At 44.1% G+C, this 20,000-nt stretch overlaps 1 protein-coding gene across 1 annotated transcript; it reads right to left on the bottom strand.

The window, feature by feature from the left end:
- Positions 1–2,574: 2,574 nt before the first annotated feature.
- LOC105889580 (sodium/potassium-transporting ATPase subunit alpha-1) lies at positions 2,575–18,353 on the bottom strand. Its single transcript, XM_012815448.3, has 22 exons — positions 17,892–18,353; positions 13,177–13,308; positions 12,994–13,053; positions 12,493–12,696; positions 12,257–12,370; positions 12,006–12,140; positions 11,691–11,808; positions 11,286–11,554; positions 10,786–11,094; positions 10,023–10,157; positions 9,714–9,900; positions 9,376–9,551; positions 9,127–9,263; positions 8,518–8,668; positions 8,232–8,400; positions 7,885–8,039; positions 7,644–7,767; positions 7,013–7,158; positions 6,406–6,536; positions 6,193–6,294; positions 5,944–6,035; positions 2,575–5,702 (listed from the first exon to the last, which is right to left on the bottom strand). The coding sequence occupies exons 1-22, from the start codon at positions 17,901–17,903 to the stop codon at positions 5,674–5,676; spliced, it is 3,087 nt and encodes a 1,028-aa protein (XP_012670902.1). The 5' UTR covers positions 17,904–18,353; the 3' UTR covers positions 2,575–5,673.
- Between the last annotated feature and the right edge of the window lie 1,647 nt (positions 18,354–20,000).

Genomic DNA, 20,000 nt, shown 5'->3' with positions numbered 1-20,000 from the left:
TTATATGAAGTAGGGATAGGCATTTCAAGCAAAAATACTGCACTCCCATCCCGCACACATATGCGCGCACACACACACACACACACACACACACACACACACACACACACACACACACACACACACACACACACACACACATACACACACACACACACACACACACACACACACAGAGACACACACACTTATAGGCTACCTCATTCCCACTCACAGTGAAAACCTGCACTGATGTAATGCACATTCAATCATGCCCTCGAATTTACATTCATATTATTGGCTGAAATTGCAAGAGACATTTAATAGGCTACAGAGAATGTTCTTTTGAAAAAAAAGGCATTTATGAATCAAACCGCGTCAGGATAGTGTCAAAAATCCACAAATAAACACAGGGATGTTCATAAATGGCAAGCAACGTTCGTTAGTTTATAAAGAAATGTAAACAGCATTTATAGCTGAATCAGGAAAGACATTTGTGAATCACGTGACATTTATTTGTAAATCGTGTGAATTCTACTTTTCACTTATGAGTCACTTATATGAGCCGAGTTGTAGATTGGAACCAAGAACCAAGGAAATGGTTCAAGATCACTTCCCCCTCTCGATGTGCGCCAGTCTGAATGCATTTCAATGACCCATCGAAAGACCCAGGCTCTCTCCAGGGGGGGCGTGTGCAACATTCACTGCCATCGAGTCACTGGAGAGGAACATTGGTTTCCTTCTCTTGCTCTCGCTTTCTCTCTCCCACCCCCCCCACCCCCCCACCCCCCCAAATCACCAGGGGCTCTCTTGGTGTGCAAATGAAAAGGCTGCTTTTGTCTCTTCCTCAGTGCAGATGATCAATCAATCAATCAATCAATCAATCAATCAATTTATTTATTTGATCAAGAGGGACAGTGTACATTCATGAACATTAAAATGTAAATGCACCCAATTATAGCCAAAAGGCTAGTTTCTATTGGCAGTCCCCCTGCCAGAGTCAAAAAAGGCTATACAATCTAAAAAAAGGCATTAACGTATACATCAAACATAACATTGACAATATATCAAAAATAAAATAAAATCCCAATATATAAGCTCCACTTAGTCCTTAACCATGGGTAGAAGGGAAAGAACAATGGCTATACAAACAAGTGGTAAACAAAAATAATTCTACTGCTTACCCACTAATGATCACATTTTTGGTTATTTATCAACCATGTTTTGAGATTTCTTTTAAAGCAGTTGAATGAGGTTGATTCTCTAATGTTCTGTGGGAGATGGTTCCATTCCCGGGCTGACCTAACTGAGAAAACCGACTGTCCAAATACACTTTTTTTTAAAGGAATTTCACAGTCTCCTCTTTCTGCCCCTCGAATAGCACTGGTTGCTGCTGTTCTAAACTTGACTAGGCTGCATAGTGGTGGGGGGGCCAGGTAAAACCGGATTTTGAACATTAAACAGCAGATGCGCAAGCAGCTTCATGGGCCAGGCCCAGATGGGCTCATTACTCGTGAGGCTCTCATAATTACCATTCAGTCATGACACTGGTGCTGTGAGGCTAGCAGGTTCTCCTCTTCTGGCAAAATGGCTTCCTATCCCTGAGCAACTAAGTGTCAAAAGATGGAATGATGGGTTCTCTGGTCAGATGTTGATTTAGTATTTTGTTTTCGAGTTTTGATTTTCTTGCCCTTTTGTACCTTTCGCCCTGTTACTGCATGTCCGCGATTCTGGCAAAAGGTTGTTGATGTTGAGGTTGCTGATGCCAATCACAAGTCTACAGGCCAGGAATTGTGACCCATCTCAGGCCACCCTGTGCACACAAACCACCAGCTAATTTTGTAGGCTAACCCTATTTGTTGATGTACCTTTTTAGATACATCCAGATACATTTAGCCACTATGTTCAACTGAGAGAAAAGTTATCGAGATCATAAAATACAAAAATCTGGAACTGACCAAGAAGTAGCCTATCTGAATACTGAGTCTTCAACGTATGCTATGGCTATGGGTGCACCCTCAAAAACTGATACACCAATCATAGCACATACCAATGTATAAGGCTAGACACACCAAACAATCTATCTTTTTAAAAAGAGAATGAGATACAGAGTTAACTGAAATCTTTATTTTCAAGCATTATTATTGTGGTAACTTGTATTGTTACATTGGACCTGCAGATGGTGTGAATGATCTTTGTCATTGCCTTTGTCACACAGGCTACTGTGTTACGTTCATGGATGCATTATGGTTATGCTACTAAGAGATTCTAACCATGGTGTCTCAACTTACTAACATTCTTGCCTGCGGTTTAAGTGGAATTTGGTAATGTTACATCACAGTACTGCAATACAGATTGATAACATAATGATGTTGTCCTCAGCCAATTAAAGTGTTTAAGAATTAAATCCACGCTGAATCTATCACAACACAAATACACAACTAATTTTTTTTAAAGAAAAAAGGTTGTGGTACATCTGCTTTATGAGTACTATGTACAGTTCTCTATGCAGCTCAATGATTTGTTGAATGAGGACAGGCCCACAAGTGAATGCAGTTATAAATCAAATCAAGCAAATCACATGACAACTCCAGATTGGAAGGTAAATGCATTTGGTTTATTTTTGTCATAACAGTCCCCCCAATGCCAACGACATATTTTATTGGTTTCCATTCAGACATACAAGTAATAAACATATTTCCCCCTAGGACAATTCCAAAACAGAAAGAAGCATTTCGCTCCGCGTTGGTGCCATTTACTAATGGCAGGCTCTAACTGCCTTAGCCAGCGATTCACAGTAGCTCCACTTGCCTTTTAGTCAGATTAAATGAGGCAGAAAGCATTGAGGGCAATCTGATCACATACACTCCAGGCTCGTGGCCATAGCAGAGACTGTTGCCCCTCTCTCTTCCTCCGCTCTCAAGAGCTCACTTGACTGTGGAGCCAGTGGCACTAATGTATTGGAGAGGGGCAGCTCGCCTCGAAATATCCCCGTTACCGCGCCGACAGCCTCTGCACTCTCCGGAGTGACACCACAGAGCATTGCTGTCATGCAGAATCATGCACAGGTCACAAGCATGCCAAGCTGTGTCCACACATACTATACATAACGAAGAGGGGGAAGAAATGAGAGAAATAAACAACAACAACAACAACAGAGAGCTCAACTTGTGTTGTCATCAATCAGTGAGCCCCACCCTTCTACACAGTGACCCTTCCCTGACCCCTGCCGTCCAAATCTCCAGAGATAGTATCAACAACGCTATGACCTTTTCTTTCTATCCTTCTCTGGGGACGTCACTGAGTCACTTCCCAAATCGCTTTTATATAAATATGTTGAGTGCTTCTGTCAGCTAGCCAAGTGTTGAAAGAGACGCTGGTTAATGCCTAACCTCCCCTTAATCTCGGAGAAGTTGTAATAAGTTGTAACTGGAAATGTATTAGAGAAAAGAGAGGTAATGGGGTAAGACATCAAGCTCCTTTTCTCTCTCCCTTTGTGGTAGTTGGCAGTTTTAGAGATTTGTTTGTTTGTTTGTTTGTTTTCCTCCTCAAGGAGAGGTGATCAGATGGCCAGTCCACTGTGGTGACACAGCCAGACAGACAGGCTGGACCTCTGGGCAGTGTCAGCAGGTGGACAGACTCAGAACGGTTGGTGCACGTGCGGACACGCATGCACACCGCTCACTCATGCGTACTCAGGGCACCAAAGCCCAAATGAATCCTGCTAACCTTCAGAGGACAAGCCTACAACTAGCTTTTTAAAAACCTCAATGTGTACTTAAGACTACCCTACAGTTACATACAAAGCTACTTGGAAAAGAGAACAATCATTTCTCACAAATGCTAGCAGCATAGTACAGAGTACGGAAAATACATCATTGAAAATCACAAAACGATTCACAGCGCTTTTAACAAAAACTACCAAGACAGTAGCAGACCTGCCGTCCAACATTTTTTGCGACAAAGCTGTCATGTCCAGCCACCACCATCAAATGTCTTTTTGAGGAAGGAAAGATTCTTCCACACTACTCTCTCTACATATCATGCCTCTTCTGGCTGCTGACCATCTCCGATTGGCAGTGTGTAATGCTTACAACTCTTTCCAGTGATTAAACATGAAATTCCAATGTAGTAGTCCAAGTGAGGTAAGAAAGCTAGGAGTACAAAGTGAAAGTAAAGACTATCTTCTATGGTCTAGACAACTAGGAGGTTCTACGGTCCTACTTGGAACTTCTCTAGAACCCTTCCACCTGGCAGTATCTCAGCAGTTATCAGCTTCCACAGTTCTAAGTAGAACCTAGAGAGGTTCTTTGGCTTGTCCTCATAGATGAATCCTATTAGATGTCATGAAAAACCCTCTAATAAAAGGGTTCTTCTAAAAACTCTGAGACACCAAGCAGGACCTTTGAGGATTCTTCTTTGAGGACAACCCAATTCTTTCAAGTCACCTCCTGCTGGCCTACAAAGAACAACGACTTAAGACAACAAGTCCCAAAGAGTAACATGATATGCGATATGGCAACTTCCAACTGTTTGTTTGTTCCCCTGAGGCCAGCTTTGGATGTGTTGCTTCAGCTGCTCCCGAGGAGATATCAACTCATTTATTTTTGGCTGCTGAAGAGTGACGTTCAGTCATCTCTTCCCAGGAGAAAGAACGCCAGCAATGGTTTATGTGCTTTCACTTTGATTACAGGGGCTTCTGAAGGACACACTTTTACAGGTCTTGTATGCCTGTTAGTGCCAAAGCCTTTTTTCAGCCATGTCACTATTTAGTGCTCGTCACTGCAATGACATGGACATTTTAAAAAGAAAAGTGAAGTATTGCGCCATCCAAGTTTTGATAACAAAACACTAAAAGTACGTTGGAAAGGTTTATAACAGTCTTAACATTATTGAGTAGTGCGGACTTCACGATTGCTCTAAACACCATTGAATGACTGTGCAACCTGGGGTGTTGTTCCCTGGCCACCCCCATGCTGGAGGAAGGGGAGGTTAATAGGTTGGGGCAGATGGTATGAGAACTGTGTGGGAGTGGGGGGGGGGGAATGGGCAATACTCTGCCATACTTTACTCCCTCATCTCAAGCGAGTGAACCAGGCAGTATTAAACATTCCAAACATGCCCACTCCCTCTTCCCTAAGAGCAAAGAGACTGCTGCAGCTATAATGTCACTCTGCAGGTCCAGGGGAAAAAAAATGGAATTATTGAGTGAAGAAGAGAAGACAAAGTCCGAAACCGAGTGCGACATGCTATTGTGATGTCAGGTAAATTTCCATAATCTCTTTCAATTTGACAGTAAAAACTGTACTTGTTATTTAATGCAAATGTTACATTTATACTGTCTAGCACACACCAAAACAAAAATCCATGCACAGTGCTTGTGTGGTATAATTTGAAAACACCTATGCACATAAATAAAAGTAACACAAACAAGCAACTTAACACAACAAAACAAATAAACCAACAAAAAAAGGACACAAAATAAGAGACCTGACTTGGGTTTTTATTTTTGTTTCTTCTAAAAACATGTATAAAATTGGTCCGACTTCAGAAACAAGGCACACAATGTCTTGGTTCAGGATTTCAGTGTTTGCATCGAGCATTCTATCCAAATATAATGATGTAAATTTTCTTTTTCTTCAAGCAGCAAGACAACCATGCATTTTCATAACCATATGATGCAGACTGGACACTTTAGTAGTAGGTCTCTCTCTCCACCCATCCTGCAAGAAGAGATGAAGAGACCGTTTCAGACAATGCCACACTAAAATCCACATAGATGGTGCAACAGCTTAAAAAAAAATATCACTTTCTGCCGCTTGGCTGCACCAAGCTCTGATTGAATGACTAGTCATCATGAGGTATTCATAAGCCTGGTTTTGACACCAGTGTTAGAATTAAGTGGATTTTATAAAGACCCCAATGGCAGAAACGCCTGAATGGGGGGGAGTTTTTCCATCTTACCTCCAGGGCTACGTCGCAGAATAAGCTTACGGATTTCGTCATAAATAAAGATGAGGAGTGAGTACGGGAAGGCGCAGAACCACCAGTTTGGTCTGAAAAAGGACAAAAACATGAAGAAAAGATTAATTACAAAAAAAATAAAAAATCCTAATCTTTCATAAAGATGGCAAAGAATTCCAATTTGGAAATGGCTTAAGGGAACAAAAACAATGAAAATGTTGTTTGTTTTGTTCAGCAAGTCAGACTTACTTGAGTGGGTACATTCTGAGGGCGACGTCCATGCCAGGGCAGTATGACAGGAAGGCTGCCAGGGCTGTCTCCTCAAACAGGCCAAAGATAAGGATTTTGTTCCTGGGGAGCGCAGAAACAAATAATGTGTCAGTCCAATACTGTTCACTTCTGGAGCGCCCTTAGCATTTTTGTGAGCCCGTCGCTGGGCCCGTTTAGTGACGCCCTACTTACTTCATTCCCTGCTGGAAGACGGAGTTTCTCCTGGTCTTGCAGATGATCACATCAGCCCACTGCACGACCACAATGCTGGCGAAGAAGGCTGTGTGGCAGGTGAACTCCACGATCTTCCTCTGTTCATAGGTCTGATGCAAAAGGGAGGCAAGTCAAGAGCGAGTTCGGAAAAAAGCTGAACGCAAGACGACCAGTTTCTCAGATAAGAAGCTGGGTCTTGGCTACGTTTAACCCTACACATACCAGTGGGCTTAATTCCTGGCCTGAAGCAAGGAAGGACTTTTGGAAAGAAGTGTTTCTCTCTCTCCCCCCCCCCCCCCCATCCACAGCTTGTAATGATTTTTACATTTATACATCAGAAAAACCCAGGGTGTCATAAAATACAAATCCTAAAATGTGTAAAGGATTATCGAAGAAAATGAGCTTGGAGTTGGTGGTTCAGGTTTGAGTTACTGATTGAGTAATGTGGCTGTACCCTCAGAATATAAAAAAATAACAGTACTTTAGGAAAACATGCATTGATGTACAGCAATTTGCATCGATATAAAGAGATGGATAGATGGAGACCCTTGGTAGCAGTACACTACACTACAAGCGGGACACTTACCCATTGCTGTCCATAAGTGTCTTCCAGATCGTTATTGGACTTGTCATCCCAATTGACTCGGATCCCCAGCAGTGTGTGGGGCAGGAAACCGTTTTCAGCCAAAATGACAAAATATGTGAAGAATCCTGCCAGGGCCTGGATCATACCTAATAAAATGGCAAAAATGGGAAAGATCAGCCCCTGAAGTTACTGCACATGAGCCTGAAGCCAGAAGATCAGTCATATTTTGTGAGGCATTAACGTATTTGGGACTTTTTACATGCCAAGTCCTTGAAACACCTCAAAGACACCTTTAGGTCACTATATTCCCATTCTTAACTGGCATATGCTCCCTTCATAAAAGGCATTCACTAATACACAAGTCCATGAATGAGAAGAAAGACCCATCTGAATATGTCCATTGCTAATTTTGAATTAGCGGAAATTTCCATGAATAAAACCTTTTTATTTTAAAATGGAATGTAAAAAAAAAAAACAGCAAACCAATCCCATGTCCTTGGTTAAACTATTAAAATATACTTTCGGCTCAAATGTGTTTTTCCTCTTTCATGAGATATGACGAGGGAAGTACTCCATTCTGAAATACATGGCATTTTATCGTGAGACAACTGCAAGTAAATGGACTTCTTACCGATCTGCCCGTACGCCATACTGATAAGCCTCTCGTTCACCAGCTTGTCCGTCCTGGGGTTTCTGGGCTGTCTCTTCATGATGTCACTCTCAGCCATTTCGTAGGCCAATGAGATAGCAGGAACCTGAGAGTTCATGAAGACATTGGTGAGATTTCACTTCCTGTCTGAGAGGATTGATAACGGGAAGCTTCTGAAAAGACAGAAATGACTGAGGAAAACGGGTAACCAAGGCACTCTTACCATGTCCGTCCCAAGATCAATACAGAGGATGGTGACCGTGCCCAGAGGCAGTGGGATGTTGGCGATGATGAAGAACAAGAAAGGTGTGATCTCAGGAATGTTACTGGTCAGAGTGTAGGCGATGGACTTCTTCAAGTTGTCGAAGATCAGACGACCTGGGAAAACAACGTTGTGGATGAGTGACCATTTCTTAAAATGCCACCTGGACATACCAAAGCACTTGTTGACTGGGCCAAGGCAAGCTCATTTATATAGCACAATTCATACAAATTGGTAATTTAAAAAGTCAGCATATATCAGTGCAATGGCTAAGGGGGGTGAGGCTGGTCTCTGAAAGTGTTCCTCACCTTCCTCAACTCCTGTGACGATGGAGGCGAAGTTATCATCCAGAAGGATCATGTCAGCAGCCTGTTTAGAGACATCAGATCCGGCGATACCCATAGCAACACCAATGTCAGCCTTTTTCAGGGCAGGAGAGTCGTTGACACCATCACCTGTCACAGCCACAATGGCACCCTGTAGATCAAAAGAACAAAATGAAGGGCAATTCCATAAAGGGCAATTCCATAAAGGACACCAATGTGCCATCTGAGAGAATTATCAATTTGGTAAAGACCATCAATTCTGCATTACCTGTCGCTGGCAGCCCTCTACGATGATGAGCTTCTGCTGGGGAGAGGTTCTGGCAAACACAATCTCAGTGTGGAACTTCAGGATGTCATCCAGATGCTCAGGCGTCATGTCCTTCAGCTCAGAGCCGTGAACCACACAAGCCTTAGCGTCTCTGGAGACAAAAGTTGACAGCAGGACAGTTCAAGACAACGGTTAAATTGACAAAGAGTGATTCTGTTAACAAATTATATTCTTTAACGCACTACATCAGAGTGATGTACCTTGGGGAGTAGTGGAAGAAGTATTCAGATCTGTTACTTAAGTAAAACTACCAATACAGCAATGTCAACATACTCCATTAGAAGTAAATGTCCTGCATGAAAGTTTGGTTTCACAAATCTATTTTCCGTTTATTTTTTCAATTTGTGGTGACATGATTATTCGAACATTCCTTGAAATGCAAGCAGTTTAGATGAGGGGTGGCCCTTATATGCTTCTGTAAATAAATGCAGTACAGTAGAAAGTTAAATATTTCCCTCTGAAATATATAAAATGTGAACTCAACCACCTAAAAACTGTACTTGAGTACAGTACCTGAGTAAATGTACTTAGTGACTTTCCACCACTGACCTTGGGTTGACCTCAGTAACGGGAATGTTTAGGCGAGCAGCAATGTCCTCCACAGTCTCGTTTCCTTCAGAGATGATGCCCACACCCTTGGCGATGGCCTTGGCAGTGATTGGATGATCACCAGTCACCATGATGACCTGGAATTATAAATAAATAACTAAATAAATAAAACACACACACACACACATCAGCAACATTATATACATTCAAGCAAGTCATCAAGTTTTCAAGCATTCAACCGATCCATACCTTAATGCCAGCGCTCCTACACTTGCCCACAGCGTCGGGCACAGCGGCACGAGGAGGGTCGATCATGGACACGAGGCCGATGAAGCACAGGTTCTCAGTGGGGAAGTTCACCTCCTCACAATCAAAAGCGAAGTGTTCAGGGAACTGGTCATCAGGCAGATTGAAATGGCAGAAACCTACAAGGTGGAGAAAGGCAAAAAAAAAAGCCAGTGTGAGCCAAACCACCGTTACAGAGGGGCAATAGAAACACTGCGGCAGTCAGCAAGCCATGAAGGCAGCTGCTGTGAAAACACCCAAGCAGTTTTGATCAGTTCCAAGCGTCAGTGATGCCGTCGTACCGAGCACTCTCTCTCCCAGGCCGCCCAGCTCCATGTAGGCATTTTGGAAAGCTTCCTTCAACTCTTCGTCCAGGGGCTGCTCGATGCCCTGGATCATGATGGACGAGCAGCGGTCCAGGATCCTCTCCGGGGCTCCCTTCATCACCAGCAGGTGCTTTGACTCACCGTCGTTCTTGTGAATGGAGAGCTAACAGCAAAGCACACACACAACCACAACAACAGTGTTAACAAATAGAAGGACTCAAAAGTGGGCAGTGATGTTGGCACTGGTGATGAAGTTGGGACTTTTAAGTCAAGCGCTCCCAGTACCTGGTATTTGTTGGTGGAGTTGAAGGGGATCTCGGAGATCTTGTGGTTCTTCTCTCTCATCTGCTTCACAGAGCCACAGCACAGCTCAATGCACTTCAGCAGGGCAGACTCAGAGGCATCTCCAGCCACGTCTCGCTGAGGATGTGAAAGATCACACACACAGACACACACAAGCGTTAGAGTTACTATGAGGAACCCAGAGCTGCATTTTTATACTTTCTACAGTCTGTTATTTATTTCAGATGTTGTCGTTGACTTGTGAGAGGGAAAGAGAGTTGTTAAAGCAAGCTGGGATCGCTGGCACGCTTCACACATGGGCAGGACACAGGGGGAAAATGTAGGATACCACAGAGGGTACTTTTCACTTCACGCAGTGAACTGAGGAAGCAGGGCTTGTTTACAGCCACATCATGCTGGCTCTAGGGAGGAACATGGCGCTCGCTGCTTCCCTCGGGTAGCCAGAGGGAGTCGAGCCGGAGTAGAACAGGCAGAGAATAACAAGCCCTGTGCGGGGGATAAACAACTCTGAAGACAAACAGCTCAATTATGCGCTAAATAGCCAGGGCAACCTTACAAGATTTTTAAACTGGTCAGTGTGGGTCGCAGCGATGTGCCAAAAAAACCTCCAGGGCTTTCATTATGGCAGCAGACTAATGCTACCCTTTCATTTTCGGGGAGAGAGAGGCTAAATGTACAACCGCTAGTTGCAAAAACAAGATGCAAAGAAGAGGGGGATTTCACATTGCAATCCACTGCTAGTCACCTTGAGGATGGGGACATTTTCCATATCGGCCAGGAAGACAGCGCGGTTGCATAGGCCAGCAACACGTGCCAAGGCGGTCCAGGTAGGGGAGGTGCGGTCAAAAGAGGTTCCGGTCTGGTTCTCTGTGGTGTCGGCTTCATGGATCTGGTTGTCGAACCACATGTGGGCCACCGTCATGCGGTTCTGGGTCAGAGTTCCGGTCTTGTCAGAGCAGATAGTGGAGGTAGAGCCCAGGGTCTCCACGGCTTCCAGGTTCTTCACCAGGCAGTTCTTCTTGGCCATGCGCTTGGCAGTAAGGGTCAGACACACCTGGGATTGGAAATGCCAAAAGTCAGTTGAAAGGACCAACTAAACCAACATTTACATTAAAATGTATTTTGGACTTTGTACCATGCTATTGATTGATAAAGGTAGGATGGTATGCCGACAGGAATATAATTCTGTAAATGGGCAACATCCTAGACTGAACCCTGACTCTGAAGTCTAGAGTCTGTACTCACAGTGACAGTTGCTAGGAGACCTTCAGGCACGTTGGCGACGATGATACCGATGAGGAAGATGACGGCCTCCAGCCAGGAGTAGCCAAGGATGATGGAGAGGATGAAGAAGGAGACGCCCAGGAAGACGGCCACGCCTGTGATGATGTGGATGAAGTGCTCAATCTCTCTGGAGATGGGCGTCTGGCCCACCTCCAGGCCAGAAGCCAGGGTGGCAATACGACCCATGACGGTGCGATCACCAGTGTTGATGACAACACCTCTAGCAGTACCTGACAAACAAATAAATGTTAAAAAAAAAAAAAGTTAATTATGACAGCAGATATTATGTTAGATAAACAACACTTCTTTGGTTGAAAGATAGAAGTGTTTAAGCCAATTTCCATAAAACCGCCAAAACCAACATACCTTCGACACAGTTGGTGGAGAAGAAAGCGATGTTCCTGGTCTCCAATGGGTTGTCATTAGAGAAGTCAGGGGTACGAGTCTGAGGCTCAGATTCTCCTGTGAGGGAGGAGTTGTCCACCTGACAATGGAAAACACTGACATTGAGCAAAACAGAACAGACAGTGTTGTGTATACTGAATGCTGGGTACACAGACAGAATACTCTTGGATCTTTGATCCACCTTGCAGCCATGAGCGGAGACAATACGGGAGAAGAGGGATATTGAACAAAAAAACCATTGTCTGCACAGATGAGATTAATTTAGCTAAAATCCACCTTGCAGCCATGAGCGGAGACAATACGCAGGTCAGCAGGGATTCTGTCTCCACCTTTCACTTCAACCAGATCTCCAGCCACCACCTCCTCAGCATTGATGCTCATCTTCTCGCCATCACGTACAACCAGGGCTTGCTATAGGATCAATCAAAAAGGTATACATTCATCAAAAGTCATAGGAAAAAACTTAAAAGTGAGCTTAAAAATGAACCTCATGGAACAAGAGTGCGTTGAATATCACTTGGTGGTACCTGAGGAACCAGGTTCTTGAAGGAGTCCATGATCTTTGAGCTCTTAGCCTCCTGATAGTAGGAGAAGCATCCAGTGATGATGACGACAGCCGAAAGTACAACACCCAAATACAACTGGATAGGAAAAAAAACAAAAAAAAAACAACGTTAGGGTAGGTAAGGTGTCCATGTGGATAAATTAATTTGCCCCAATGGGTCTTAAGTCTGCCCCTAGACAGAAAGATGGTTCTCCTTACATTATCGTTTGCTGGTTCATCTTCAGAGGCGGCCTGAATACCGTAAGCCAGGAAGCAGAGGATGGCTCCAATCCACAGCAAAGTGGAGAACCCACCAAAGAGCTGCTTGCAGAACTTGACCCATTCTGGGGTGGTGGGCGGAGGGGTCAGAGCATTGAGACCGTCACGAGCAAGGATCTCTTTTGCACGAGCACAGGTCAATCCCTACAAATATAACATGAACTATTCAGGAACGGTCACTTTCTTAGCACCTGGATAACAACAGCCAATGCTTTTATAGTGTCTCAGACAACTCAAGGCTATGTATCATTCATCCTTCACTAAAATGCCAAAAGCTTTAAAACTATGTAAAAACTTGGGACTTTTGAATCAGCACAAAAGCTTATTTAAAAAAAATAAATCACTTTAGGTTACTTTCTGCTATGGCAAATGTGTGGACCCCTAGATGTTAAGACATGATTAAGACTCGACTCTGACGGAACAGGATCCTGAGTCACTCACCCTGGTCAAGTCAGTGCCATATTTGCGATTGAGCTCATCCAGCGTCAGCTTGTGATCATCCTGAAGCAGCAGCGAATGGGAGGAAGGTCAAAGGAAAAGGTCAATTTATGCGGTAAGAAGTTAACAAGGTTACTCATTATCAGGGCAAGCCCTTGTTGACGAGGAGAGATAAAGTTGCCTTACCAAATCCACCTCTTTCTTCAGCTCATCCATGTCCTTCTCCTTCTTCTCCTTCTCCTTCTCCTTCTTGCTCTTGGACTTCTTCTTGCCCCCCTGCTCCGAGGTGGCAGCAAGGTCATATTGTTCCCGTCCTTCCTGATACACCAGAAAAAAAGGGGAACATTTAGCTTGAATAAAAGCTGCTGACCTCCGTGGGTCTAATTTCACAGAACAAATTCATAGCGCTTAGCCCTAGAACAAATTTGTCCCTTGTATTGTCACATTAGGCCTCTTGTCTGCCTTGGTTCCGGTTCTCAGTAAAGCTGCTTTGTGACAATGTTGTATTGTTTGCAAATACAAATGCTAACTTGGACAGAACTGATCAGTGCCATTATGCCCCCAGATTAACATAATGTATGGGTTAAGCTCTTTATAGTGACTGATGTTTTTTCCCCCTTATCATCCAAACACAGACCGGATTTGAAAGGTTAAATACTTCCCTACTCTGAATCAGAAAGCAATATATATATATATATATATATATATATAAAAAAAAAAAAAAAGCATAAGAGATTTCTTTTTACAGGGCATTGAACCAACATGTAATATATGTAGATTGTTGGTGTTATACAACTCTAATGAGCAGAACTTCAAAAGAGGAGATCACACATTATGTAATCAAATGATGCTGTTGATGGCACTAAATAAGGCTGACACCATCCAGTTTAAAAAGCTTGGAAAACCATGTCCAGGTTCTCACTCTTTCAACGGACAAACACTGCATGAACTTTGACAAGTAGAATGTGGTGCAAAGCCAGTCTCATAGCCCATCAACACAGGTGGATTGGGCCTCCCAGTATTTGAATTTTGCATAAGCAGTTTAAAATATAAAATATTTACATCTGTGGAACTAATGTGTATTTCGGGAGGAGAATGTTTACAGGCTTAATGGATGGGATGTGGATAAGACACTTAGAGCAAACCAATGACAGCCCCTTCTGAATCTGCCGTCTCGCCGGTTGAGACAGGGCTTCCAATTACTTGTCCCTCGTGTCTGTACGGTTGACACTTTAATCCTGAAATGTATAGCTCAAACTGCCAAGGCCCAGCGCTACAGTGCAATGTTGCTGTCATACAGGTCCTATGATTTGAGACGGGGGATCTTGTTCTGTGGGCTGAAATGCCGCAAAAGGTGCCGCGCAGCCACCGCCCCAACTGAAAGCAACAGATAAACATCCACTAAGAGCTCTGCCTCATGTTTTATTCAAAAAAAACCTCAGACGTTTTCACTACCAGCACTTCTCGTTTACTCTCCAAAACAACTCAGTCAACAGGTAGCTCATTTGTGTGTCTATTTCAGATTCCGAGTCTATTTAGTCGCAGAAGGAGCCCAGTGTTTATCATTTACCAACCGTTAAACACCAGGCGTTTCCTCTCAGAAACCAGTGGAAAACGGAGGAGGGGAGCGCTTCAGCCGATCGGGGCCGCTATCTCTGACTATCTCAGCCCCTCGGGGGAAACAGGGCCCCCCTGCAGTCTTTCCATTAGAAGACGAAGGCAGCACATACTGAAAACCAACAGCATGAAGTGCAGTCGCCCACTAGAGCGGCACACACTGAAGACTGAGAGGGGGAGAAAAAAAATAAATACTGGAATTTCACAGACGGCTCTCAAGGATACGCAACGTTTTTTCGCCTTCGCACGACAACTCAAAAACAATGACCCTTTGTTGTTCAGCCTTCACTTTTACCAGAATGGAGAGGGGGGGGGGGGGGAATAACCGAGAAGAAGGCTGTGTTTGTGCACAACATAAACGTTGTCGAGTCACACCTCGCTGCTTGTCTTTGCATGAAGATGACATCAGGAGGGGCTCTGCTCGGCACAGAGTAAAGTATTATGTCAGAGCAAGAGAGAATTGGGGTATTGAAAGTGAAAGAGAACACGCACATGCTTCTGTGTGAGCTGATCGTCTGCCCTTCAAAATATGGAATGAGAGGCTTAACAAAAGGCTACAATCACCACCTTCAGATGTATTAACTGATAGTGAACCAGGCAGGCATTGTGGCAAGTCATCGTTCCTCTGAACACTTGTAATAATGTGTTTCTCTCCCTCTACCCTCACTTCTTGAGTATTTGCCAAAAAACAAAAGCGTTCACTCAACCATATCACTTCCCACCCACCACCACCCCCCCCCCCCCCCCCCTCCCCCTCCTCGCTGGGACTTTGCCCTGTTGCCATGGGCGATAGAGCCACACCTCTGGATATCTCAATGGGTGAAGTCACGTGTTCCACCCCCTCCCTCTCCCTTTGTTGCAGAAGGAGCTCATTAAAAACCACTGACACTCACGCACAACTCTCTCTTAACCTGTACGGGGGGGGGGGGGGGGGGGGGGTGAAGCCATCCCTTCAACAGCCCATTACAACACTCCAGGTTGTGTGAAACATAACAAATTGTCACATGACTGCAATATTTCAAGCAGTTGGAGCTTTTTTTTCCCCTCTGCCATGATGGAGGGAAGGGTGTTTTGCTCAAGAGAGGTAGCTTGTCCGCACAGGTGGAAAGAACACGGTCACAATAATCAACCTACGCAGTAACCAACTCCATTGCTCCATGCACCATTCTGATCCCTTGGGTCAAATCACCAAAGGGATGGGTGAGAGGGTAGTAATGCGTTGCAAGCGGAAAATACAGAGGGAGAGGGGTTAAGGGTGTGGAAAAGGTACTCTCTACTTGTGTGTGTGTGTGTGTGCGTGTGTCCCGTCATGGTGATGCGGCCGCGGCTGACAAAAGGGCTCACTAACGCATAGTGACTGTTGAGCGGAAAGAATGTTAAGTCCTTGGGGAGAGCGGCGACGGTCTCAGACAGGCATGCACCCTTCTGGGATGGGAAAGGATGGGAGAGGAGGGGGGTGAGAATAGCCAGCTGGGGCCGACACCTGAAAAGCCGTGTGGATTTGGTCCGTGCTGCTGGAATTAGACATCTCACGTCCCATTCCCCGTGCACTGGAACTTTATAGTTCACAACATCCCGTTCCATGTAAACTCCTCACCCCCCCAACCCCGCTCCACATTAATTGGTGTTCACTTGGGAGATAAATAGAAAAATACATTTCTATTGTGTGATTAAGAGCCATGAGCAAATCAGTCTTTACGGGACACATAGCTAGTGGTAAATGACAATGAAAAACCTCTCTCACTCTCCATAGAATAAAGTATCAACTGGAGTAAATGCAAAAGTTTATTAAAAGTACTCTATCGGTGTGTGGTAGGTGGATTGTCCTCTTTGCATAGCTTTCCCTGCATCATTTCAAGTCTAGTGCGCTGTGCTTTATACAGTGGCTGAGAGTGGAGCTCCTACTATTAGATACAACAGCTACCTAAGTGAGAAATGCAACTCACATGGCACACATTAAATGCACCTCACTCCAAACAGTGTCTGTCCTTTTAGTTAAATCCAATCAAAGAGAATAGTTTAGGAATAAAAGAAGCATTTTTGGTTTGTTGACAGATCCATCAGTTATAATGACGCCATATACAGGCGCACAACATGTAGGCCTACGTATACTGCGATGTATTTTCCTCTTTTGAATTGGCGGCACAGCCTACAGCATCTGAATGCACTAAAAAGCTCTAACAACTTGCCAGCAACTGCTTCAACTAGTGTCAGCTGTGGTGATATTACTAACAATATAGTAAAGATAAGAAATACAATACCAAATTCATTCATGAATTAATGGTCAATATTCTATTTTAACAATTTTAAACCACACCTACTCTCGTCGTATACAGACCACCACCCACTTCAAAAATACCGGGCCCTCGCCATCCGTTTCATCCAGCAATTGCGACATTCATAAGCTGGTCCTAAAGTTTACGCCATGCGAAGAACTTCGTGTAACTCTCGACGTCAAAACCAACCTTTAAAAGGTATTTAACCCTTGTATGGTTCTCCTTAGCTCATAAAAAACATTTAACTAAACGTATAAGATATTTACAGTACCTATTTCGACCCCACTATTCGTGCCATCATACAACGCAATTTTGAATCATTCGTTTCCGCTAGGAATGCTCAGTTACATGTTGCATCAACTTTCCATACTTGTAACAGCGTGAGCAGAGTGATTCAGAAGGTTCTGCAAGAAATCCCACAATTCAACCCAAATCAAACACGCATCTACCCAACACATTTGTTGTACGTGGAAGCAGGATTGGTTTAGCATTCTCCATCTCAGAAAGAATACACGCCACGGTGAAGTCGAGCCATGCCATAGGAAGTTTCCACGCATGCTACACTACAGCAATCTTTGGGCTACGTTCTGCCGTTACCTTTTCAATGAATCCCATTTTCTCGGGAGGGTTTTCAGCGATTCCAATCATAAACTACATTTACGAAAATACAGTTCTTACATGGTGGTTGTCCTTATAACCCATTTAAATGAGGAACATCATAAAACAACAAAACAGTTGCTAACCAGCTATGCTCGCACTACCCCAATGAATGCCACTTTCACAAGAGGGATTGCGGAAGTGTATGCATCGCAGGCATTTTGAGAGTTTTGTATATTCATTCGTCTGTGGTGAAAATAGGAGTTTAGGAATGACCAATTCCTACTCTTCCTTCTTTAATGACCACCTGTGAGTCAGAATGGCTACTTATCCGACAAAATGATTCACAAAATGTGAATGAAAGCAGTTTCAATAAAAAGTCTTAGGTTGAGAAAATAAGGAAATACTTACTCCGCGTCCCATTTTGATTGTTAAAACTGCGCAAGACTTCTCAAATGTCCTGATTAGTTTCCTTGAACGCCAATTAAATTCTGACTGCGTTACACCACCCGCACACGCATCTAAGCTCCCTAGTCGTCACAAGGCTCCAATTCTTCTTATATACAGTGTGTCTTTTACTCGTGACGTCTACTGCCTTTGCCATGGTAACATAGAAGTAAGGGGCGGGGTCTATGTTATAGAGAGATTTACTGTAATCAGTTTCGCATATTAAAATGGCCTCCTCATTTGACAGTTTAACATTTAATTCAGTTTAATCAGTCGGAAAGTCAGTTGGATGCAGATGTGTTGTTACAAGACAAACACTACTATTGAACTAGATTTACAGCATGTTGTGTTGACTGTTAGTTAATTTTGATAGCATACTTTATCCTACAGAATTATTTAAAATGCTGTTATCTCAAGATCAGAAGTTACATTTCATCATCCCAAGATCAGAGATAAGATGAAACTTTATTGATCCCATGAAGGTAAATTTAGGTGATACAGCATCAAATTATAAACAAGAATAAGACAATACACAACAACATAAGCGCACACAATGCAGGGACCTAAATATCTATATGGACTATGTACTACATACAAAACAGACAAACCAAACAAATAGCAGCTAAAAGTGTAGGACCTGAGATGTAACTGTTCCAAAGCAACAAGTGCAACATAATGTGTACAAAGAGCATGGGACTGGGTGATTCAGTGTGAGGAGATAACAGGAATACTAATAATACCGTTGTGACAGCTGCATGCAGTGAGGACTGCTGTTGTAGAGTCTGCTGCAAGGTGAAAAGATCTTCTGAACCATTCCTTAGAGCAGCGTGGGTGGAACATCCTCTTGCTGAAAGAGCAGCCTAGGGCATACAGGGACTTGTGCCGGGGATGGGAGGTGCTGTTCAATATGGCCTGGAGTTTGAACATTATCCTCCTCTCACTCACATCCTCCAAGGTGTCCAAGGAGCACCCAAGGACAGATTCAGCTCTGCTGGTCAGTTTATTTAGCCTCTTTTCCCCCCTGATGCAGGTATGCCCAAGTAGACAACGACATAAAAGATGGCTGATGCTAACACTGAGTCATAGAATGACTTCAGAATTGACCCTTGTATGCCGAAGGACCTTAGTCTCCTCAGTAGGTCGACTCGGGCCCTTCTTGTACAGGCCAATGGCATGTCTGTCCAGTCCAGCTTGTTTTTGAGACCCAGGTATTTCTAGGACTGAACAACCTCAATCTCAGTCCCCTGGATGCTCACTGGACTGATCCTGTGAAAGTCCCCCACCAGCTCTCTGGTCTTATTTGCATTGAGCTGGAGGCCATTTCACTGATGCCACTCAGCAAAGTCATTGAGGAGTCCCCTGTACTCGCACTTATCACCACCAGGGACAATCGCTGTGATATCGGATAATTTTTGGATGTGATAGCTGTCCGTGTACAGAGTGAACAGATATGGAGCCAGGACGGTTCCCTGTGGATCACCTGTACTGTCCAACACCATGTTAGATACACAGTCCAATGATCTTAGATTCTGTGCTCTGCTGGTGAGGTAGTTGATAGTCCAGGTTACAAGACGTTGATCCACCCCCACCCCTTCCCTTTTGATCCTCAATAGTGATCATTGGATAGTATTGAAAGCACTGGAGAATGAAAACAATGCTTCATGATGCTCACAATGCATCCCAGTTTTTCCAGGTGGGACACAGATCTGTGTATCATGTGACTGTGTCATCCACCCCAATGCACGGCTGGTCAGCAAACTGTAGAGGGGTCCATGGGAGAGCACACCAGAGGTCTGAGGTGGGCCAGGATAAGCCTTTCCAGGGTCTTCATTAGCTGTAATGCCAGTGCCACCAATCTGTAGTCATTCAGCTCCTTCGGGTGTGCAGACTCGGGTGCTGGCACCAGGCAGGTCTTCTACAGGACCAGGACTCTCTCCAGACTCAGTGTCTTGCTGACACTGGAGCTGATGCCATCTGGTCCAGCAGGGCGGTGGCCGTGTGGGGGATGGGGGTGGGGGTGCTGGGGGAGTCATATGAATAGGTTGTGTAGTGGGTGGCAGAGACGTGACACAG

This window comes from Clupea harengus, chromosome 16 (genome assembly GCF_900700415.2).
Source record: "Clupea harengus chromosome 16, Ch_v2.0.2, whole genome shotgun sequence".
NCBI classification, from domain to species: Eukaryota; Metazoa; Chordata; class Actinopteri; order Clupeiformes; family Clupeidae; genus Clupea; species Clupea harengus.
This window is presented reverse-complemented; position numbering and strand designations above follow the sequence as displayed.

Bases quoted from the DNA above. Each gene is read 5' to 3' on its own strand.
- LOC105889580 (XM_012815448.3), bottom strand. The intron at 13,054-13,176 runs GTAAGGCAACTT...CTGCTGCTTCAG, and splicing joins TGAAGAAAGAGGTGGATTTG to GATGATCACAAGCTGACGCT. The intron at 11,809-12,005 runs GTGGATTTTAGC...TTCCATTGTCAG, and splicing joins TCTCCGCTCATGGCTGCAAG to GTGGACAACTCCTCCCTCAC.